This window comes from Lactuca serriola, chromosome 4 (assembly GCF_051521515.1).
Source record: "Lactuca serriola cultivar US96UC23 chromosome 4, Lser_US96UC23_V15, whole genome shotgun sequence".
Lineage (NCBI taxonomy): Eukaryota > Viridiplantae > Streptophyta > Magnoliopsida > Asterales > Asteraceae > Lactuca > Lactuca serriola.
In genome coordinates this window covers 133,183,937-133,209,020 of record NC_136411.1, presented here as the reverse complement: position 1 = coordinate 133,209,020, position 25,084 = coordinate 133,183,937, and the positions used below count along the sequence as shown (strand labels likewise).

Here is a 25,084-nt window from a genome sequence, read left to right as displayed (position 1 = left end):
TTATAGCTGAACATCTTGGCCTCCATTTACCCAACAATCCAACCAATATAATTCTTGGTCGTACTCATTTGTCACTTGATGTTATGGAAATCATGCACCTCTTTCACCGTACTCCCAATGGGGATGTTATTTGGACCATCGATGGCAAAGAATATCTATGCATCGACAACCGAAATAAAAAGATATTAGCCTTGATCTACACATTGGAATCTCCAACCCAACTTGGGTGTTACTGCAACCCGTAGACCACCAACCACCACTCCTACCCCTCCTGCTCAACCTGCAACTGCAGGTGCTTCCAGCTCGTCTCGCCCCATTCCTTTCCCCGAACACAACCTTTACATGTACGAGTTTGCACACTTAGACCATCACTATACGAGCCTCCAGCAAGAAGTAGGAGAGATTTTCACGGGTGTTGCTGAAATCACTTCCGAATTTCAGTACTACCGTAACCTTCAAGAAGAGCGTTGGGCCCAGCAAGAGCTGCGTTGGGCTGAGCAGGATCAACGATGGGTAGCTCAAGAGCAGCATAACCACAATATCCATCACTTGTTGAGTGATATCCACCGAGTACTTGTCCTTCCCACGCAGCAACAATCATCATCATCCCAACCCCAGTGGCCTCCATGTTATCCTACTGATTACCCTTCACAGTTCCCACCATATCCTCCACCGCCCGATCATCAATAGGCCGGCTATGCCTCTCTCCAAGCATCGAGGACGATGCTTATTTTAAGCTTGGGGAGGGGCATCCATCCATGCATAAATCTCGTTGCATGTAGGTTGCATGTAATTTTGTACATATTGCATTAATTTTTATTTTCTTGTTCATTTTTCTGCATAGAAAATTTTTCAAAATCCAAAAAGATTTTCTTTTATATTCTAATTTTTATTATTTTCTTTGCATTTTGTTTGCATCTAAATTTTTGCATTTCATTCATTGCATTTAAAAAAATTTGATCCAATCCCAATCAACCGAATCTTTTCAAAACAGTTGAGCCGGTAAGTGAGTTATGTGCCTTGAGATTAGCTTACTCTTTTTATTGAAAAATCTTAAAGCAAGTTAATCGCACATGAACACATCTCCCGAAGCTACTCGTGCAAAACAGAAAGTGAGAAGATTGTCAACATTGGAGCATAACAGCAAGTATGAGTCAATTCTTTGGGACGTATGACTGCTCTTATGAGTAGTATTTGCTCAATTGAACTTAAAATGCCAAATTCAGAAATTCATAAAAAATATATATAAAATTTCAATGTCCTAAGCCTTCCAGCGCTCTAAAAGTCCTTTCTACTCATTCCCTTTTATATACCCTGCTTGAGGACACAATTTCCGATTATACTTACGAGTCTTTGCATGTTAACTTTAGTCCCCCGAAAAATGTCTAGAAACCCCTCATGGTAATAGACCATGAGATGTCCCACCATAGAAAAAGTCAAGGATGAAAATATAAAGAAATAGGCCAAATAAATAAATTAACCAGAGTGTTTTATGTTATCTTAGTTAGTGAAGTCTAAAAAAAATAATAATAATAAAATAAAAATAAGAAAAAATAAAAATAAAAATAAAAAATGTTGTTATTAAGTTAATCTGTGACCTTTGAAACTCGAATAAGTAAGCTCCGAGGGGTGTTCTACACCTAATCGCCTAAAACAAAATTGTTTGGGACTGATTGGGTTGAAAGTTTGCTACACGAGTTTCATAGAAAGTCATGAACTTAATAACCAAATTAAGCTAATCTGTGACCTTTGAGGTTCGGGCAAGTACACCCGAGGGATCCTTTTAAATCTAGCACACTAAGGTCATTTGATCTGGATGTGTTGGTTGGAAGCCCGTTACACAGATTTCAAAGAAAGTCACGAGCTTTATTTGTAGGCAATTGTATTTAGGAAGTTTGTATATATTTGTGTTTATATCTTTATTGAATAATATGTTTAGGAAAAATATTTGGCTGCCGAAAGATTCCCTTGGACTTGGATTTGAACTTATGACATTGGGACTGAATGTTAATTACTTTGACTGGAGTAAGTGGTTTGAAACTTGTAACCAATTTGGGTAAATACTAGGGAAGTTTTAGAAAAGATTTTTTCAGAAAAAGATTGTTGTTGATCAACAAATAGCAGGAGTCGGTCATTGTTATAATTTGTGAAACAAAGACGATTCAACATGTTTTGTCACATACAATTTCACGAGAGTAAGACCATAATTGGTTCCATGAATTGACTTGATGATATTGAGTGGGAACAAATGTTGTGATCTTTGATTCTGTTAAGTTGCATTAGGGAGTGGGCAAAGTCTTATTTCTATTGATATATAATTTGAGACTAAATCCAAGTTGACTCAAGGCACGACAGGTACATTCTCAACTATGGTACAAAAACAGGGTTAATTGGGTTGGATTCTTTTTTTTTCATGTTTGTTTTGATTTCTTGCATTAAGTTTCAAAAATTTTTGACTTTGGTTTTCTTTTCCTCTCCTTTATTCTATTTTCTCCAGTTTAAATTTTTCTAATTCTTTCTTGAGGACAAGAAAGGTTCAAGCTTGGGGAGATTTGTTAGGTGCATTTCATGCATCCATTTTTGTAGTTTTACTCTATTAAATACATTGCATTTAGGTTTAAACTCATGCATGTTGCATATTTTTCGGGATTTTTCATGATGCAATTTCATTCACACACTTTTGTAATATTTCAGGGACTTTTGAATGTATGATCTTAATTGAGGTGATGAATAAAAGATTTAGATGAAGTTTCGGGACTGTTGGAGCATCGAGGAGGGAGTTAGCAAAGAAATGAAGATTTCAGCTTTTCAGAGATTTACACGGCCGTGTAAATGTAAGTCTTGAGTTTACATGGGGCGTGTAAACGTATACTCTTGAGCATCGAATTTTGAAGACCTGGCTGATTTGAGCATTCTACTTTTTGTATTTACACGGCCGTGTAAATGGTTAGTTATAGTTTACACTGGCCGTGTAAACGTGGTCGCCAGTTTAAATCAGTTTTCTCCTTTCTAAAATGATGTAACCAGTTCTAGAAGAGGGGGGGGGATCCTTTTTGGGGAGTTCTAGGAGGCGATTCTGGGAGCTTTTTGGAAGACAGTTGTTGCTTGTCAACACTTTCAAGTACCAACTTAGATAGAATAAAACAAATATCTTGTCATCCATGGAATCACATTGCTAATTTGTCTTGCATAGAGTTGGAGTCCTTACAAAATCTGAATATAATTCACTTATTTAGCTGATTATTTATGTTTTTAATTTGTTTTTTTAACTACTACATTCAACCCCCCCCCCCCCCCCCCCCCCGGTTTTTTAGATTGTTTGTGAACAAGTACCTTACGCAAAGAGGTATTGGACTAATTGTCCCGTGTCTCTGTGGATTGACCCTACTTACCTTATACTACCTTTTAGTGCAATATAGTAGTGTTATTTTGGAGGATATCGTACCCCTATTATTTGTTGGGTTTGACACGCCTAACATGCTGCCAAAGGAAACATCGTTTATTCTTTAGTATGTTTCGATTCCAAGTTATATTTTTGTTTTTGGGTTATGGATTCCTAATTATTTATATGTATATGGTTAAATAGACAAAATGTAACGCTGTAGATTTTCAAACCAATTTTTTCATTTTTAAAACACCATAAAACTCATATCATATTTTTCCAAACAAAAACCACAATATTCTCAATTATCATCAAAATCCACAAAGTGAAAATCATTATCCCAGAATCGTAAAAATCCTCTTGCTCCATTGTGTATTATCAAGCCAGCGCCTTCCTGTGATCCTGAGAAGTACCTGAAACACATAACACATAACACATAACACATAACGCGGTAAGCACGAAGCTTAGTGAGTTACCCAAAATACCACACATAACTCATTAGCCTCTCATGGCTATACTCAATATGACTCTCTGGTCAATGTGTCTCAGTGGGACCCTCCGATCCCTCAACTCGGGTGAACCTTCTGGTCCTAACTCAGTAAACTTAGAATAATACATATCATATATCACAAAAACATAAAACAAGATATCTCAATACACAGTATAAGCACATAAGACCCCCCGGTCACACATAGGTTACCACTCAAGGTAAGTATAGTGAGAAGACTCACCTCGTAAACAACCAAGTAATAACCTCGTACACGAATCTCGAACTAGCCTCCGCCTAACACATATGATAATTATCTCTAATTAATACTCTATTCACAATTCTAAATAAATCAAGGCTATTCTCTTTCTCTCAAACTCTTGGAATGGGTAAAAGACCATTTTACCCCCCCTTCCGTCCATGGCTCTCTTAACCCCGTTTTGACCAAAACCCTAAAGTCAACATAAGTCAACGCCCGAGTCAACAATCCATGTTTGACCCGACTCGCCGAGTACATCTATGTGACTCGTCGAGTCCATTCGTTTTCCTCAGAAGTCTCATGAAAGTCCAGCTTAGCTCGTCGAGTTGACCTCCAACTCAGTGAGTTATCACATGATCAAGCTCATCGGGACAAACCCTAACCGTCTCGTCGAGTCAGTTCATTGACTCGGCAAGTCCCTTCAATCTGATTTCTCATTCAGGTGTTTTAAAGCAGATCTATCACTCCAAACACTAGATCTAACATCCCAAGACTCGATTGCTACGTAAAGCTTCAATCTTTACTTTCATGCATGGTACTTTTGCTCCAAAATACCAATACATGTTCTCACAAGGTGTTAATCACAATAACCCTCATATTGATGAATAAAGTTGGGACCTTTGGACTTTAGGGACCTCACAAGGTCCAAATACGTGGTCTAAACCTCATGATAACTCAGTATGCTCGAAGTCCCAAATCAAAAGGTGGTAGAAACCCTAATCTTCCATAACCATGAGATCTAACCAAATAAATGAGAAAGGCGCATGCTTTTTACCTTCCACTTGAAGCTTTGGACGAATTGGCCCTGGATCCCACAGTTCTTCCTTGTTCCTTGCTGGACAACTTCTCCTCAAAAGATGCACTAAAATTTCTCAAGATTAGCTTTGAGACGCTCTTAGCTCACTACACTCGTTTAGGGTTTCACACAGGGCGGCTGGGCAACTGGTGAGGCGCAAATGAGAACATAAGTTCTCTTAAGTAGGCCCTAAACCCAGGGATTTAGGGTTTCATCTCACAACGCCAACTCGGCGAGTCGGCTCTCTGACTTGTCGAGTTGGTCACTTAACCCTAACGGCCACTCACGAGTCTACTCGACGAGTTGAGGCACCAACTCGTCGAGTTACTCAATAAACCCCAAAAATAAATATACAAATAATATACATGAGAGTCCGGATGTTACACAAAAAGCCTTTCGTGGCTACCGATGGATTATTGGAACTTTATCCTCGTGATGTATGCTTTTTTTAGCTTCATGTTTAATTAAGTGTGTATATGTAAATGGGTTTTCATATTTTGGTAGAATAAAAACCTACACTCTATGTGTTTGATCTTATTGTCAATCAGAAAACATAAAATACCTACTTCCACTTTATTCATTTTGTTCATGATATTAGTAAAGAGAGATGTTTAGAATTTCAGGTGGAACAACACATAAATGTGAATGTGAAGTTGAATTTGCTAATATGGCTGGTTGTTAGGTGGATGTAGGGTGGTTGTCAAAATAATAGAAGGAAGAAGAGGGAGTAGAAAGAGCATTCCGATGAAGAGGGAAAAGAAAGAACATTCCAATGAAAATGGAGAAAAAAGTAGTGGAATTAGGCCACATCATCTCAATAATTCCAAGTGGAGTCCACGTGAACATTGAACAAGATTTACGAGCTATTTGACATAATCTGAATTTTTCGAAGTGGACAGTAGGACTGTCAGAGGGAAAAAGGAGATGGTCGTACAAAATAGAAAAAGAAGAGGGAAAAAGATTTGCTGAAAAATTAGCTTATTTTCATATCACGGTCCTTGTTTTTATTCATATAGGATGAAAAACAAAATTTAAGAGATTATCAACCGCTTTGAATCTAAAAAATTAAAGTATGTCTTAATTAAAAGTTAACACTTCCAAACAACCATTAAGCAAAATCATTTACCTACAAAACTTGTTATAATGACTTGCTTAATAGGTTATTTTGATATGAGACACAAAAAAATAAAATTATGGGCCATTTAAAACATAAAACCTAAAGCAAAAGTCCCAAGTTTTTGAAGACAAAAACCCTAAAAATATAACTAGTGTAGAAGCGTTACGCAATTTAGAATGTGATTGAGTGCATGGCGATCACCATCGTCGATTGCATAGATTGTCAAAATCGTATGCACTAAACATCAAAATTTGTGTGTGGGATACTCGTAATCCTTCTCCAGCTTTCACGCATTCCACCTCTACAGTTTTCACACCTGACATGGCGTACCACCATTGGCATTCAAACGGACAGGGGATTGCCGTAACCACAGATATCCCTGCTACCCGATCACTAAAACCCCTAAATTCTCCTTCCAAATCACAGCATTCAAACTGGGTTTCACTGGGAGTGGAAAGAGAGAGCCATGAAGGAAGCATTGGTGGTTTGCGGAGACAAGAATTTAACGGTGGGACTGACGATTTGGGACATAGAAACAGGGGATCATCTTCTTCACATACCCACATGCGCTTCACAATTCCATGGACTCACTTGTTTGAGAAATCGGTACTTGGTTGCCTCTCAAATTCACCTCCCTGGCTCCGTCGCTGGCGGCGTCATCTTCACCTGGCCTTTCTCTAAGGTACTACTTCTACGATCAATTCGATTTAGGATATTTTCCCACAATTCCAATGACGCATATAATCCCCATTGGTATTAAGGCCTTCCATTTGGGGTTTTACCAAATTCTTACGTTGATTCGTGCTAAATGATTTCAGCCTCGTTCACCTTTACGGAGTTATACAATTGAAGCCATTGGGCCGATTTCAAGCACAAAAGATGGTATATATTTGGCAGGTGGAGCCATTTCTGGAAATCTCTACATTTGGGAGGTATATAATCTTCTACTACACTACATCTCAAGGTTATTTTTCCCCCAAATGTCATCTTCTTGATTGAATTTTTTCGTAGGTTATAAGTGGTAAACTGCTCAAAACTTGGCATGCACATAATTCGCCAATAACCTGTTTGGCTTTTTCTAATGATGCTTCTCTACTTATATCTGGATCCGAAGATGGAATGATAGTTGTCTGGCCAATGATAAGGTAACAACATCTATGGTTTATTTAAGGGTTTATGACATATGCACAACAAACTATCTGAAAATTTGCTTATTCATTTTCGTGACAGTTTACTAGATGATAAAAACATAGAATCCTCTGATTTATCACTAAGTGTTTCAACTGAGCATAAATCCTTCATAACTGGACTCTTACCATCTTCAGCTGTCTCTCAATCAGTTTTTGTATCAAGCTCACTTGATGGCACATGCAAGGTGAATTCAGTTTCATGTTTGATGTTATAATATAATGGTGTATTTGTGTGCATCTTTGATATATTAAATGTTTCGAAATTATGTCTTTTTATAAATAGGTATGGGAGCTTGTAAAAGGGACACTTTTGCAGACTTGGTCTTTTCCACAACCGATAACTGCAATGGTTGTTGACCCTTTAGAGAGATTTCTGTTTTCTGGAAGTGCAGATGGAAGGATCTTTATGACCCCATTTGATGTTGGATTGATGAAGGAGGCTTCCTTTGATTCAGAGGATCAAAAATTGGAATTGAATGGACATAAGTATGTGTTTACTTTTTTATGCTTGTTGGTTATGTTATATAGATTGTGAACAAGTTGTATAATTTGATGCGATTGGAATTGTAGGGAATCTATTACAGCATTGACTTTTTGTAAATCCGGTCTTATTTCTGCTTCTGAGGATTCTACTGCTTGCTTGTGGAATGTTATTGAGGGTGTGATCATTCGAAGATTTAATCATCACAAAGGTAATTAACTAACTACTATTCCTTTATTTTAGTTAAAGAAAGTTCATGATATAGTTGTTAAGCAAATAGGAAAATTAGTTCTTATATCGATGAAATTTCTATGCTTTCCTTTTCGGATATACCATGAAAACTGAAATATTTTCTGTGGAAAATTTTCTTGTTATTTTTACCTATATGCACATTGGTAACTACTACAAATAGATTAATGGCACCAATTTGGGTCTATAAGATTTCTTCATTCTGTCTTTATTGGAAGATATAGTGTTAGAAACCCGAATTAATAGGCAATAAATGAATGCAATAATACGTATATGATATTATGCTCACAACATTAGTCAAAAGAAAAATCTTTAACAAAGTAAATTAATAACTTGTTTGAGTATGGCGAATTGGTAAAGATCCAAATGAGATAGAGGTATGCCTCTTGTGGTGTCCCTAGATAGAGATTCACGTTCACCCAGACTTGTGAAGTAAAAAGGAACCTGAGAAGAATATTGAATATTGATATAAGGCATAAGCAAGCTATGAATGAGCCCAAGGCCCATCTCTTGACATATTAATGTGTATATGGGATCCAAATTCATCCAACACCATACCAAGCCCACAAAGGCCAATTTGGGGATCGATTGCAGTTCGAGAAGTTATGCAATCCACATCATACAGTTCAGTTTAGGTTTCATGATATATTAAGAAAAGTGGCCAACTGCCTCGCTTAAAACCACCTTTAATATTTAGGTTATGTTTGGTACGCTACAGTTAGCTAGCTGAAAAACTAATTTATTTTTCGAGTTTTTTTAAGTTTTCATGTTTGGCAAGCCAAAAAGTAGCTTATAAACTAGTTTATAAGCTAACTTTTTAAAAAGCTACTCAGACTAGCTTTTTAGGAGTTTTTTTAAAAATTTCCAAATATAATCCTTAATTAATTATAAAAACACATTCTTTTAAATGTCCTTTTATGTCATTTCATATTTTCAGTTAGTTTTACCAAATGTTATTTTTTATCAGCTATCGGCTAGCTTTTTATTTAACAGTTAGTTTTTCAACTAATACGCTAAACATAGTCTTAAAGGAAAAAGTAGAATAGTTGAGATTCTTCTTCTCTCGAATATTAAAACTCTTGATGAACCAAATAAGGAAAAATCCTGACCTTATTTTACCAAGGGAGACTATCGCCCCTCAACGAAGGTTAACTTAACTGATAGTGATAGTGGTTCGCAAAAGTACCTATGATCGGCACGTACCAGGTCAACATTACATTCTCGTACCATAAGCCATAGGAATGCATACACAATCGTTCCTTCTAATGTTCTCTATTTTGTACCTATTGGCTATGAGTCATGTTCTCCCCATTTGGGAACTCGATTCAAACCAGTATTGAACATGTTTGAGAACGTCTAATAATCTAGTTCTACAATGTGATTGGAAACAAGATTGGCAGTCAATTATATTATATATAAAGATATAAAGAAGTTCTCACTGAATCAATTGATTTTACTAAATCAATTATTTATTTCACAATTAGAATTTATCTCATAAAATTAGTAACTATCTCTATATATACATGCCCGATTTCTCTTGTCCAACACACATTCTTCATAGGAATAATAAAACAGTTGCAAAGCATAGTCATCAAAGAAAATAAAATTAAGCATAGTCATCAAGGAAAATAAAATTGTTTTTGGTAAAAGGATGTCTGATCAGCATAATGGAGAATCTAGAGAGCATGTTATACTAAGTGAGAATGAAGATAGCAACCAAAAGAACATAGATGAGACTCAAGATGTTCAAAGCCAAAGCAGTGAAACACGATAGCCTACTAGTGCAAAAAGTAAACATCATTTATGTTGCAACGAGCAAAAAGGTAGGGGTGTAAAGGTGTGGGTTTGTAAGCACTTTAACCAAAAATTTACTAGTTCGTACACGAGAATGCATGTTCATTTTTTTGGTTCTATTCTGGGTACTAAAAGATCGTGAGAAGTATGAACGGTTTTTGAACAACGTCAAAGCTGATTAAAAAGTTGGTGTGTATAGTACTTTAAAAAACTTTATAGTTATTAAAAAACAATCTTCCCTTATTTTAATAAACCAGTTGAAGATACATTTGGTGTAAAGGAGAGAAACGTTGTTGACTTGAAGATTATGAGAGGTCTTTGTGCAAATGGTATTCTGTGTAACGTGTTATGCAATCTTCAATTTATGGAGATGGTAAGTTCAATCAATAAAGCACGTACTAGTTATAAACTTCCCTCAAGCGTTAAACCAAGAACGGTTTTGCTTGATAAATGCCACAAAGACACCAAAAAGATTTAAGACATTTCAATAATTTCTGATGGGTGGTCAAACGTCAAGCACATACCACTTATTAATGTCATTACTGTGAATGCTTATGTACGCGTAGAATTTTTCTTGTATAGAGAAAACAAGAATAGCAACAACAAACTATTTACTTGAGCTACTGAAATAGTAGGACCAAACAATGTCCTTCAAGTCGTGGTAGGCAATGAAGCGAATTTAAAGGCTGATGGCAAGGAAATTGAGGAGGTACATAAAAACATTTTTTGGTCTTCTTGTTGTGTTAATACGTTGAGCTTGTTTTTCATAGATCTTGTAAATGAGTTCTAATGGTTGACAAATACATGTAAGCGAGGGGAAGTGATTGTTAAATACTTTCTTAATAAAAATCATGTCTTCATAATTTTTAGAGATAACTCAAAGTTTGAGTTTTAAAAAGTAGCAAAGACAATATTTGCATCTAATTACATTTCGTTGAAAAGGTTAATGGATTGTAGAGAAACTCTTTCTAGATAATTGGAGCAATAGTTGTTGACACTATTAGAAATGAATAATTTTGGGAGGTCGTTGAAAGCAGTTTAGCTCTAACAAAACGAATTTTCTTTGTTGATCAAATTTGTGATGGCAAAGGATCAAAATTTGGTGAAATATATAAAAAAAATAGACGTGCCGGGAGAAATTAAAGATGACATGTCAAATAATAAATACGTTTTTTACTACCCTCTCAACGTGAGAAAATCTTGCTAGCTAGGTGGGAGAAGATGACTCTTCCTTTACACCGTTTAGGCTTTGCTTTATCTACGCGCTTCTGTGATACACATTATCTTGAGATGTTAGCACCCGGTGGAATTGCTAGAAAAGCTTCTAATTTAGACAAAGAAGTGGTACTCAATTTAGAGAAGTTTTTAAAAGAATATTTGAAAGTCTAAGAAAAAGAGCAAACTTTACGAGAATAACTGGCGACAACAAATTTTCCAAGAAAATGTTTTGCAACATAATTCATTAGTCACATAAAAATGATCACGTCGTTAGATAGCCCAATTTGTCCACCATGTGTGTTGCGGCAACTTTTTTGCAACTTCCTCTATCGATAATCATCGTGCATACCTTTTATTTGGTCCATATTCACATGGAATGCAGAACGTTTTAGTACGAGGATTGGGAATTTCTAAATTTTTAAACGAAGAGGGTAGGTTCATATCGAATGTGATTTTGGTACATGGAATGTGTACCATGTTACCTGGTACGAAATATCATATCCAAAACATGAAACGTACAAACGGAAAAGTAAGAATAACGATATCCCATTTTTTTGTGGGCATGCTTTCTAATTTTCAGAAAAACGTGATTATAGTCAAATATTTGAGTGGATAAACACCAATTTGTATGCCCTTTTACAATTTAAGCAATTTCTTTTCACATTATGAGTGTAAGAGTTTCTAAACTGTACCTTTACCATCAATTGATCATGTCCATGATCAATGCATCTATTTGAGCTGTTGTTATTAAATAAAACCTTTTTTTCATGTGGAATGGTACAAATTGCTTTTGCAATTAACACCAAGTACCATTTCTTTGTCTAAACCAGAAGATTTTCTAGTAATTCTATCGGGTGCTAACATCTCAAGATAATGTGTATCATAGAAATGCGAAAATAAAGTAAAAGCCTAAACAGTGAAAAGGAAGAATCATTTTCTCCCACCTAGCTAACAAGATTTTCTCAAGTTGAGATCACAAAATTTGATCAACAAGAAATTCGTTTTGTTAGAGCTAAAATGCTTTCAACGTCCTCCCAAAATTTTTCACTTTTGATGGTGTCAACAACCGTTGTTCCGATAATCTAAGTGTTTTCATCTCCTTGATCGACTAAATCCATCCAATAATTAAAGACAAGGGTTATAGAAAAAGTCTCTCTACAATCCATTAACCTTTTCAACAAAATGTAATTAGATGCAAATATTGTCTTTGCCACTTTTAATAACTCTAACTTTGAGTTATCTATAAAAAATTGTGAAGACGTGATTGTTATTAAGAAACTATTTAACAATCACCTCTCTCTCTCTCTCTCTCTCTCTCTCTCTCTCTCTCTCTCTCTCAACCAATAGAATTCATTTACAAGATCTTTGAAAATCAAGTTCAATGTATGAACACAACAAGGAGACCAAAAAATATGTTTATGTATCTTTTTAATTTCCTTGCCATCCGGCCTTTCAACTTGCTACATTGTTTGTCATGATTTGAAGGACATTGCTTGTCCTACTTATTTAGTGTTGTGTCTGAACAAATAATTTGCTATTGTGATTCCTGTTTTTTCTATACAACAAAAATTCTTCGCGTTACAACCCAACGACTATTCCCAGCAATGACATTAATAAGAGGTTTGTGTTTGTTGCTCGACCACCAATCAAAAATGATTGAAATGTCTTGCGAATACCACATATCTTTAATACGAGTTAATCTTTTTTATGTCTTTCGTGGCATTCATTAAGCAAAATTGTTCTTGTTTTCTTGCCTTGCGTATAGGGAGGTTTATAACTAACATGTGCTTTATTGATTGCAGTTGCTATCTCCATAAATTAAGGATTATGTAACACGTTATACCATTTACACAAAGACTTCTCATAGTCTTCAAGTCAACAATGTTTTTCTTCATTACACAAAATGCATCTTCGTGTTGAAGATGACCCAAAAAATAATTTTCCTCTGGCTATGTGATTTGTCAAAATTGCCCATAATGAAATTGTCAAATTCAATCCATCCAAGAAACCAACATTTCTTAGATTCCTCAAGCTGGAGATGCTCAATAACTAGGCCCCAACTCCATTATTGCTTTCTGAATTATTTCTTACGTAACCTATATAATAATTTGAGTTCCTATGGCCTATATTGTGGGTGGTTATGGATGCTGAGGAAGTAGGGACAAGGAGTAGTTAGTAGTTAGTACAGGGAGTAGTGCAATAAATTAGGAGAAAAAAAAATAACAATCTTATTTTGTTAATCTATACACAAATCCTAAAAAAAAAAAGGACATTCTTGATATTATTATCCATCTTTTATACATATGCAGGTTTTATTACTAATATGGTTGTGATCCCACACTCCTCACTCCTCCCCTTGCCACATCATCAACGCAAATTTACTAATTTGCCCGTATCATTACTCCAAAAGTATCCTCACCAAGATGATCCATCTAATTCAAGTATTACCCTTCTTCTACCATCTTCTTCTACACAACAACAAATTACTCATCAGTATCAAAGTGCCAACTTACTGGAACAACAGAGTATTGATTTAGAGGTTTACTCTCACTTGATGAATGCATTACCTTTTTTTTTATAAAAGAAAAATGAAGTAAAATTACTTATGTGCCCTTGTTTTATACTACTATTTTTGCACTGCAGGTAGAAAGGACACCTGAAGCCTTACAGTTGAAAGTGGAAACCAACGTTGAGAATAGATTATGGATCACTAACATGACAAAGCATGTGATAGAGATGAACAGTCACTTACAATCACGTTTGCTTGATTTAACTCAAATTCGTCTTCTACAAGATGAAACTCACACAAAAAGTAACACCACACATAAATCATAAATTTAATCAAACAAACAAAATATCAAGGGGATATTTTCTTTTTTTTTTTATTATTTCTCATTAAATGTTGTATGGATGAACAGCTAAATAGATAAATGACTGTAGGAATAATGGATACATGATGAATGTGTGGAGTAAGTGTTTGACAAAGAGAAAGAAACAACACCAAGTACCATCAAGATACATGATAAACTGAATATATACAATTACGTTCATAAAAGTCAAAATTATTTAATGTAGTACATCAAAAAGAAAGAGTAATATTGGAATAAAGGTCTCTAATAGCTTATTTTATATACAATTACTACAAGGCAAATATCAACAACCCATGAATAAAACTTTTTCAGCAGATTGTTGGGTCCCAGCTTGAATTTGAGCAGCATACTGCAAGTGCCAAAGCACGTCTTCAAAAGAGGGTCTTGCCCATGAATCACCACAAAAACATTTTTTGGTTATGGAGATTATAACCGAAAGTGATTCTTGTGAGCAGGAATCAAGTACAACAGGGTCCACTACTTTCTTCCGTTCCTCTTCACTTCCAAAAGAAGCCTGTAAATTAATATATCAAAAGATATCAAAATGCCACCAAATCCCATAACAAATTTTCATCGCTATAACTCGGTAGATTTTTCAAAGTATCATATCTTAATAAGAAAAACAAGATAAAACACAACTTGTGTTTTATATTGTTTTTCTTATTAACATATTATACTTTGAAAAATCTATCCAATACAATTATAGTGATGGACATTGCTTTTTATATAGATGACATTGCTATAACTGGGTAGATTTTTTAAAGTAATACCAAGAAATGGAAATACATAATTATTTCTTGTATTTAACATTTTCTTGATTATATAGTTGAATTCAAACAAAATACCATCTCATTCATCAAAAATTCATCTTTTCTAGATGCAGCAGAAGGTCCAACAAGGGACTCAAGTAGAATGAATCCAAAGCTGTAGACATCATCCTCTAAGTTCTTCATTTGCCTACAAAAAAAACACACATTCTCTCTCAAAATCCAACGAAAGACAAAAAATAACGTTTTTTACTTTTTGTTTTTTCCAAAAAAATCCCTTACCATGATTCAACACCTTCCCCATTGGCCTACAAAACAACAAACATTAAAAAAAGGTCAGATCTTGCCAGCTAAATGCTCAAGTTAAAGGTAATAATGATAAAACATTTCTTTTTTCATACATCTTGTTTAATATCTTCTGCTATAATCGAAAGCCCATAGTCACTCAGTTTTCCCATCCCATCTTCATTCAACAAAATATTATTTGCTTTCAATCGATTACTAAAAAAACCAGGAATGAGTCCAGTGTGAAGAAAATGCACAGCTTTAGCCACACCAGTTAAAATCCTCAATCTATCTCCCCATTTAAGAACAACATTCTCACTACCATTCCCTGCATAAAACACTAAAACTTCACTAACTTTTTTTTTGTTCAAATAGGGTCCCCTAAACTAAAATATATATATATATATATATATATATATATATATATATATATATATATATATATATATATATATATATATATATATAAAATTGTCCTCTTTATACCATTATGACCTTTTAGAGCCAATCATAATGGTATAAAAAGGAATAACCAATTTCACAATTTATATAAAAAAAAGAAACTTACCCGAAAGAAGCGAACGATAATTCCCATTATGCACATATTCATACACAAGATACACTTTGTTTGATTCACCATTATCTTGCTCTTCACCACTAATACAATGCCCCAAAAGGCAAACCAAATGTGGGTGTCGAAGCCTCGCAAGCAAATCCAACCTTAATTTAAGGTTTCTAATCGTGTACTTTTTAGACACTGTCAAATGTCTTATTGCAATGTCTGTCCCATTTTCAAGCTTCCCTTTGTAGATCTGGATAAAAGTATATATGTATAATAAGTGATCTTAAATGTGTCGAGAATGTGTACATTGTGCTTTAAGATTTGTACCTTGCCCGTTGAACCTTCCCCTATTAAGGTAGATCTATGAAAGTTGTTAGTAGCTTCCTTTAACTCTTCAAAAGAAAACAATCTGTGAACTGGGATTCCTTCGGTTCCTAACTTTGCAGCCTCTGAAACCAATCCTAATTAACAAAATAAATGAATCAAAATTCAATTCATGATTATGGTTGTTTGGCATTGCTTTTTGAACTCTCAAAGTACTTTTGGTAAAATGACTCCTCAACTTACGACTTTTTCAAAAGGAATTTAAAAAAAACATTTGGATTAGCTTTTATAGTGGAAAAATCAATACGTCAAAATCTTAAAAAATGTTTGGCTAGCTTATACATGTAAAATGACATAAGTTTTCCAAACGTCAAGTATGTCTAACTTTTCAAAAATTCATTTTTAAACGTGTTTTTAACTTTTCAATAAGTTATTTTAAATTAACTTCTACAATTGTCAAAAAATATTTTTGTCTTAGTAGCTTTTTGAAAAGTTAATAAATTAATAAAATTTTTCAAAGGGAATCCAAACACCCTCTAAAAATTAGGTTTTAGAGAAAAATCAAAAAAATGAACACATTTAATAAAGTGACCACCTTTTGTCCCTTTACATAAACTTACAATCAATTTTGCAACGACATTAATTGTGGTTACCTTTACTCACAAAAGGCCGCAAAAAAACTTTAAAAGAAAATATTTTCCAAATAACATTATTTCCTAAAATATGAGTGGTGGGGACCATTTATTAAAAAAAAAAAAAAAATCTGAGATTTGCAAAATGCAAATGATGTCATTTTGTTTAAAGGGTCAAAAAGTCCACTTTATTTATTGGACAATGGCATTTTGGTAATTTTCGTGTTCCCAAAAATTAATTTTGACATGTTTAAAGATTCCTTCCCTCACTTAATACTCATCAAGACATTCTCAATGCATTAAGTATAAAAATTCTCAATGCATTAAGTTTAAAAAAACATTTTGTATTATGCATTAAGTAAAAAAGAAACATTTTGTATCCATTAAATTCATTAAGTAAAAAGAAACACTCTGCTTACTTGCACTTGTTAAAAGTTCAGATGGGTAGCCTGTAACAGAGTAATCTTGGACCGATTTATGCAGCAATTTCTGTTCAGATACGCCTCGAGCACAAAGCTTCTTTGAAAGAATCACAAACCCTAATACCAAAAGCACCAGAAACACAATACTCCCTAAAATCACTCCAATAATTATCACTGGATTCCTTCTATGTTCAGAATCTTTGAAATCTTTAGTTTCCACTTCTACCCCTCGAGCTTCTTCTACACAATACGATGCTGGATGCTGACGTGTCACATCAATCATGAGGCAATTCCCGTCATATTTAACGGTTTTATTGTTGGATTCGTTGGTTAAGCATAACGGCAAGGAGCCTGTAAATCGGTTTTGTGAAATGTCGACGTTTGCGAGTTTGTTTCCACATTGTAAGTGAACCGGAAGTGAACCGGACAACTTATTTGATGTTAGATTTAAGTAAGTAATGGATGAAGATGAGAATAGAGAAAATGGGGGAACACCAGAGAGTGAATTGAATGAAAGATCGAGTTCTTGAAGGTGGTTGAGCTGACTGTATTTGACTGGGATTTGACCAGAAAACGAGTTGTTATTCAGATACAAAATGATCAAACTGTTTGGCAAATCTTGTAGATCTGGTAGATCACCAGAAAACCCATTTTCGCTCAAGCTTAAACTGGTCAAACTTGATAACAAGTCAACGCCTTTAGGAAAACTACCATTCAAGAAATTCCCATCAAGATTCACACTTTGAAGACTCACCATTCTTGAAAAAGTTGGAGGAATTGAGCCATACAAGAAATTATAACTCAAATCAATGTATTCGAGTGTGTTTAATCTTTGAATTTTGTTAGGAAGTGGGCCCCAGATTCCTAAAGAAACCAAACTAAGAACTTTCAAGCTTGTTAATCTTGATAAAGTGGCAATCAAAGAGTCGATTGAGAAGTTTTGAGATAGTGTTTGTGAAGGAATCGGAAACCCATGAAAAGAACCCGAATTTACCTTCTTTGGCGTTTGATCGGAAGCAAATCCCATGATTTTAAGCTCCGAAACAAAGTTGTTTTCGCATGTGACATTGACTTGTGGTGATGACACGTAGCAGAAATCATTACTTGTGTCGAGCCAAATATCCAATTGCTTCGGGTACTCCAGTTGTTTTCGTAGCTGCAGGAGGACTTGTTTTTGCGAAGGTTGGATTGCATTCGCGAAGAAGAAACTCCATGAAATTGTCAAGAACAGAAGGGAATAAAACCTGCAAATCGCCATTAAAATGCTCCGTTCTTTTGTTTGAGTTTCTTGATAGTAACCCAACAAGATAAACAGAATCTTTAGGAAGTAGAAGTCAAGAATGGAGTATTTTAAAGAAAGAGAACAGACAAATGTTCTCCCCTGTTTTTATTTGAAATCAAGATTTGGTTTTTTAAATGAATTTGGAGGAATCGAAAGAAGAAAGTAGAAAACAAAGGATGAAATCTGATGTGGGTAGTTGAAATTTAATGTCAGTATGTGAGAGAAATTTTCAGAAATTGGAAGTTCCAATGCATTTAGTGCTGTCCACATGGGGTTTTGCTGCCATTGAAGAAGACAGAGATCAAGAAATTAAAGAGGTGTGCTTTTTAGGACTTTTTCTTTCTTCCATACCATACATAGATATAGATATATACGCATTAATGCGTAAATGAAGATCGCCAACAAGGATTTTCGAATTAACCTTGATGAATAATGCATTTGAACTTGTACATAATGCATAGAGTATAGTACAGTAGCACTAAATCCAGGTTGCTCTACAGTCCACGTGCTAAACCTTCCAGTCGGTGCATATTTTAGTCATGAATGTCATGAAATGTGTGAATTCAAGAACAATGATCATTTAATTAAATAATAATAGCAAAATAGCAAATGACAAATATAATTATTATTTTTATCTTTTTTAAATTAGCCCAAAAATAAAGATTTTCTTACAAATAACCATGTGTATTCTGTGGAGTATTTACGAAATGCCAAAACCACGTTTTTTTTTTTTTTTTAAATGAAAATCTTTATTTTTGACTAATTAAAAAAAATTGAGAAAAATGGTTACATTTGTAATTTTCTAAATAAATAATAGTATGTTAAAGGATATTTAAGTATTTTTATAAATAATAGTATGTTAAAGGACTTGTTTATACATTTAGATAACTTATCATATACTATAATTTTAATTTTACATCACATCAATCCCACTCTCAAAGATTCTTCAACATGGTAATTTGGGAATTTATGTGACATTCAAGAATGGCGCTGCCTCCATACCATAGCTGATCAAATTTTCAAAGGGCAAAACGGGTATTTGGCTTGTTTTTGATGGCTAGGAGAGCAATTAAGAGACAGGCTGTCACTGTTCATTAACAATATGAAATTGAGCAAAATTCCAAGTTGCCCCCATCCTTAATTTGGAAATATTTACTTGGACAAAGGTAGAGTTCAAGAATCAATCCGTCAATAAGACATATATTCATTTAATAAGTCTTTCATTAATAAAAGTCGTTAGTTAAACTTTATAAACCAATAGTATTTGAATGAAAATAGTTCTTTAGATAAAAGTTTTGTTTGCAATAGAGGATAAATATAAAATTAATGTTTGGCAAATCTGGTTGGAGCATGTTAGCAGATAGCTATAGTGGGTTGATGGTTGTTGTAAGCTAAAAATGTCGTTTTTATTTGAATATAAGTATTCTTGAAAATTAATTGTAGGTTTTTAAAAGGTATATTTGACATAAAATATATAAAAAATAAAAGTTAAAATCTCATAAAAAAGGTATTTAAAGTAACTTTGTAGTTAATTAAAAGTTTTTTGTTTAAGATAAGTCTTGTAATCGAAAATAAAAGTTTTTATTTAATTTAAGTTTTTTTTAAAGTGCTGAAACTTAAACTTTCTTAAAAACTTTGTGTCAAACATATTTAAAATATAATTTATTAAGTAAAAACATATCTAACATTATTTATTCAGTGTATTGAATGAGAATTTTCTTAAGGTTTTTGTTTTTTATTTTTATTACTGTGTGATATAAACGGTGTGGTAACTTTTAAATTTTATAGTAAGCAAAAATGCATTTCCATAATCTTGAAAATATAAATGGTATATTATTGGATTTGAGACCTTGATTTTTGAAGTATATAATCAATGCATATCTTCCTCCGTATCTTGAAAGGTAGCTGCTAAATACACAACCCATAAACACCCTATTAGCATTTTCTATTAAATAAACACTCTATTAAATCTCAAAAGGTATGGAGCTTTGACACATTGTAAATTGTGTAGCAAAAACAATCCATGTATTGCATTTTTTAACATGCGTAGCCACCCCTACAATCCAACTTTTTAAAATGTCAATTCACACAATTTTACATTTAATTAATCTTTTTTAATTTTATTTCATTACAGTTTTCTTTATATTATTTTTCATCTTTAATTAAATTAAATGTCGTGTAGACCCGTTAAATAAATTTAAATTTTAATTAGATGTTTAAATATAATATTGCAATATATTAAGCAGTTTACTTATATTAGAAAATTAATTATGATATTTTATTCTTTTTAAAAAATTAATTATGATATATATATATATATATATATATATATATATATATATATATATATATATTACGACTTTCACAAATCACTTTTTGTTACTATACATCAAATAATAAATTTAAATTATATATACTAAAACTTAATCTTGAAAAATATGAATTTTATATTTTTTTATTCACATTTTTGTTATATATATATATATATATATATATATATATATATATATATATATATATATATATATATATATATATATATATAAAGTTATAAACATAAATAAATATTAAGAATGAAAAAAGACAAAATAAAGGAGAGGGGCGGTTAATCAAAGGAAAGAGTGGTACATCAACCTTTTTTTTTACATCTAATTAACTTTTTTTTTTAGTTAATATTTTTTTAACATCATTCTAATAATAATATAATAACATCGTTCCAATAATATACATTATATATTCTTTTAATAAAATTATATTTGTTAAAAGCAAAAACAAAAAATATATATTAATTAAAAGTTAAAAAGTATGTTTTAGAAGATTGCGTTATTTATTTTTTAAAAACAAATATATATATATATATATATATATATATATATATATATATATATATATATATATATATATATATATATATATATATATATGGATATTCATTAAAAGTTAAAAAGTATGTTTTAGAGATTAGGTTTTTAAAAAAAAATTATATTTATTAAAAACAAAAACAAAAAAAATATTAATTAATAGATATTAATTAAAAGTTAAAATGTAATTACTATTTATTTATTAGCTAATAATTACATTTGACTAATCGTAATAAAAAAAAAGTAACATTTTTAATTATTAAAAGGTGTTTTTTAAGTATAGGTTGTTTTTTTAGTATTTAGGTGTTTATTTAGCCATTCCCATCCTGAAATTTTAAAGGGAAATATCTTAAATCAATAACAGTGAAGTAATATTATATCATTCTAAAATCCTCCTAAAATGCTTATGCATGAATATGGTTGAGTTGGAGTCGGGTTAAAACATGAGCCTGAGTTAATTGAAACCAAATTATATATATATATATATATATATATATATATATATATATATATAATATTTAGAAAGTGTTTAAAAGACGTTACATCTACTCTCCTCTAAAATTGGCCCCGTAGTACCATCATGTTGTTCATATATTGTTACCCAACTTTAAGGACACGAAAGAAAATTGAGAGCATTTAAGTGGAAAATGAAAGAAAATAACAATTGACGCCACTCTTTATATTTAGTACAAAATATTAAAACAGGTAGGGCCCGCCATCATGCAAGTGTCTATATATCGTTTTCAAATTATTTAGGCATAATTTGTCGATTATGATATATTTGATTGATCTGTTACATAAAATCATCAAAATGATATAACACAATGATTTTATTCTATAGTTAATTGACTTGATTCAGTGGCTGGGACTTGAGAGTGACTTAATTCAATTGTTGACATTAGTGTTAAGTACAAATTTTTAGAAACTTCGGGTTTTTAGTTTTAAAAAAAATTTGTAATCGAAAAACTATTTCAAATAGCGATTGAAAAAAAATATCGCTTATTGGAACAAAAGTAATAGGTTGCATTTATAAAATCTATTTATGGCATTTTTCTTCGAACAAAGAATTTATTTTATTATAAAAGGTTAGCAAAGGGCTAACATAAAAAAAAAAAAAAAAAAATAAAAAAAAAATAGCCAAGATAGGTTTCATAACCATGACACTCGTCTGACACTAAACTTTCTATTCCGCAAAACAAACTAATTATATGAATAGTCAATCAACCTATCAATCGACAATTCCTTCTAACGTTATGATCGCTATATATCATCTTGTTACGGAAGTTTCAAAGAAGCCACCACATGATTATGACTAGACTCCAATCCCATACACTTAACAATAGACCTATGGATTGAGTCTATAATGAACCACGTCTTCTATCTCCAAAAACTCGGATATGATATAATATAACACCATCTACCAATGAAACGCCACAAATCAACATACAAAAAATAAGAAGATGAACAATTCTTCCATATCCGAGGAACAAACAATGTACACCATGGAACAATACCTTTCACATCCAGCTTAACACAAGTAGGAAATCGGTTTAAACGAACTTGCCAATAGAAAACATTCACTTTTTGCGGGAGCTACTTATTACACCTAGTATGAATGTTACCATCCGGAAACAAGGAATCATCGATACACCATCTAACCTCCGACACCATGAACTGATCACCACCATCTTGAAACGTCCCAAAAATTAAGACCAAAAAATTTCATTATTATAGTAAAACCATCAATACCAAAACATGATTAGAAGTCCATACAAGAAAATCAAAGTATGCCAATCAACCAATCTAATACATCAGAGCTTATAAAGTTGAAATCATGGTGTGTGTGCGATGCGATCACCCCGAGCTCTTCCCTTTCCATCTGGGAGTACCTGAAACATAAACCGAAAATTGTAAGCACCAAGCTTAGTGTAGTATCCCGAAATTCAGGTAAAGCTATTTAACCCTTCTCTTTTGTCAAGTTGTCAAGATTATCCCTTAAGTGGAAATTGTAGCAAATGAGTACGTTGGGCGTACTGGAGAGTACGCTGCGTGTACTCATGTGCTTAATTTGGACGCGGACTCGCCTAGGTACGTTGGGCGTACCCAGGGTTACACTGGGCGTAGCAGGCCCATATGCAAGCCCTAATATTTGGCTTGTGCACTATATAAGGAATGCTAAGGCTTTATCCTCAACCACCATATCAGAGAGTGAAACCCTAAGAGAGCATTTCCCTCGTCCTAAAGCTTGTGTGTGAGTGTTTTGAGCTAAAAGTGCATTTGCGTGTTAGTGAAGAAGAATGAGAGGAGCTTATGAAGGCTTGGGCGTGAAGTGCAAGTTTGGATCTGAGTTCTTCAGAGGGAGGAGCTTCATCTAGAGGTATAAAGCTCAAGACTTTCCTCTTTATTTTGGTTTGGTGTTGCATGGGCTATTTCTAGGGTTAAAGTCCCAAAGGTGGAGACTTTATGGGCATAAGGGACTCCATGGACCTAGATCTGTCCCATTTCAGTGATATATGTGTTATAGATCCATAAAAATCCCAACTTGGTTGTTGTTATGGGGTCATGCTTGAGTTATAAGCTTTTCTAGGGTTGGAAATGGAAGGTTATGGGTGTTGGTGACTATTACAGCCATGCAAAGGCTTAAAGTCACCAACTTTATGGATTAAGAGGCTTAGGGATGGCCAGATCTGAAAGTTGGACGTTTGTCTTAATTGTTTAAGATCCTAAAAGCTAAGGAGTCTGAAACTAGGAGTTACGCGGGGCGTAATCCCAGTACGTGCGGCGTAAGGGGTCACGTTCCCCGTTTCTGTGAGGTCGCCGGGTACGCCCAACGTACAGGTTTGGTACACGCAGCGTAACCCGGAGAGTTGAATTTTGTTGACTTTTAGGGTTTGGTCAACTTTAGGGTCTTTGAGCCATGAGAGGGTTAAAATAGTCTTTTACCCTTCTGAGAGTGTTAAGAGAGGGAATAGTCTAGCCTTGAGAGTTGTATTGATTAGAGTGCTTATTCCATGTGATTAGGCGGAGGCTAGACCAGATTTTACCGAGTTCGAGATTACCGAGTTACCCGAGGTGAGTCTTCTCACTATACTTTACCTAGAGTGGTAATTAGAGTATATAACCGAGTATCTTGTATGTTATTTATGTGATTGTGATGCACTGCATTATTTCTATGTGATTCATGTCGTGTATGTTCCAGAGTTTACAGAGTTAGAACTGTAAGGTTCACAAAGTTAGAACCGGAAGGTTCACAGAGTTAGTTACAGAGGGTCCACAGAGTTAGGACCGGAGGGTCCACAGAGTTATAGCCTCGAGTGGCTATTATGTGTTATATGTGGTATTTTGGGGAACTCACTAAGCATTTATGCTTACAGTGTTGTGTTATGTGTTTCAGGTACCAGTGAGGATCACGGGAAGGCGCCGACATGATCAGTACACACATGAGGAATTTTTATATGTTATGATCTTTGGATGTGTTACTATGGATTGATATGTGATACAATGACATTTTTATAATTTTCATGAATGAAAGTATGTTTTTGAAATTGTGAAAAATTGTTTAAAATTTTGGGTATTACACTTAATGAGTTCCCCAAAACATCACATACCATACAATGGACCATGCCCCACACCTATCGGGCCCCGCCCGACATCAAGCCTCGCTCGAAACAGATCTGTTAATAGCATGGGATGGGCCCCGCCTCATCACATTCATCAGGCCTCGCTCGGCATCGGGCCCTGCCCGACATTCATATAGACACATAAAACACATGCAAGAATCATAAAGATAAATAGCACACAATACACTCATCAGGCCCCGCCTGGTATACATATCACATAATAAACATGCATGAGTCACGCAAACAACTAGCATCCTAACCATAATAAATCATGAACCGACATTGGTGCCTTCGACCCACCAAGCATAATGAGGAAACTCACCTCAAACCGCTGAATATCTAGATAAAAGCTCGGACTGCTGATCCAGAAAATCATCACTCTAACATCATCAAATAATACCCAATAAATAATTGGTCTGCAACCAATAGCTAGGATCCTAGTCTGATCTCCCAATACTCAAGTAAAAAGTCCATTTTACCCTTTCC

General features: G+C 33.8%; 2 protein-coding genes across 3 annotated transcripts; one reads left to right on the top strand and one right to left on the bottom strand.

Moving 5' to 3' along the window:
- Window positions 1-6,223: 6,223 nt before the first annotated feature.
- On the top strand, window positions 6,224-13,969 carry LOC145102594 (protein ROOT INITIATION DEFECTIVE 3-like). The gene is made up of 8 exons (XM_079040036.1): window positions 6,224-6,723; window positions 6,860-6,973; window positions 7,053-7,186; window positions 7,272-7,416; window positions 7,515-7,717; window positions 7,802-7,923; window positions 13,283-13,512; window positions 13,617-13,969. The coding sequence occupies exons 1-8, from the start codon at window positions 6,508-6,510 to the stop codon at window positions 13,806-13,808; spliced, it is 1,356 nt and encodes a 451-aa protein (XP_078896162.1). The 5' UTR covers window positions 6,224-6,507; the 3' UTR covers window positions 13,809-13,969.
- Window positions 13,965-18,533, bottom strand: LOC145102593 (Leucine-rich repeat protein kinase family protein). Of its 2 annotated transcripts, none has more exons than XM_079040034.1 (7): window positions 16,833-18,533; window positions 15,785-15,918; window positions 15,464-15,707; window positions 15,012-15,235; window positions 14,893-14,918; window positions 14,689-14,800; window positions 13,965-14,357 (listed from the first exon to the last, which is right to left on the bottom strand). In XM_079040034.1, exons 1-7 carry the CDS (start codon window positions 18,091-18,093, stop codon window positions 14,127-14,129), a joined length of 2,232 nt encoding a protein of 743 aa, XP_078896160.1. In that variant the 5' UTR covers window positions 18,094-18,533; the 3' UTR covers window positions 13,965-14,126. The 2 variants fall into 2 exon arrangements, with proteins under 2 accessions (XP_078896160.1, XP_078896161.1); XM_079040035.1 differs by having other exon boundaries at window positions 15,012-15,223; window positions 16,833-18,521.
- Window positions 18,534-25,084: the final 6,551 nt, after the last annotated feature.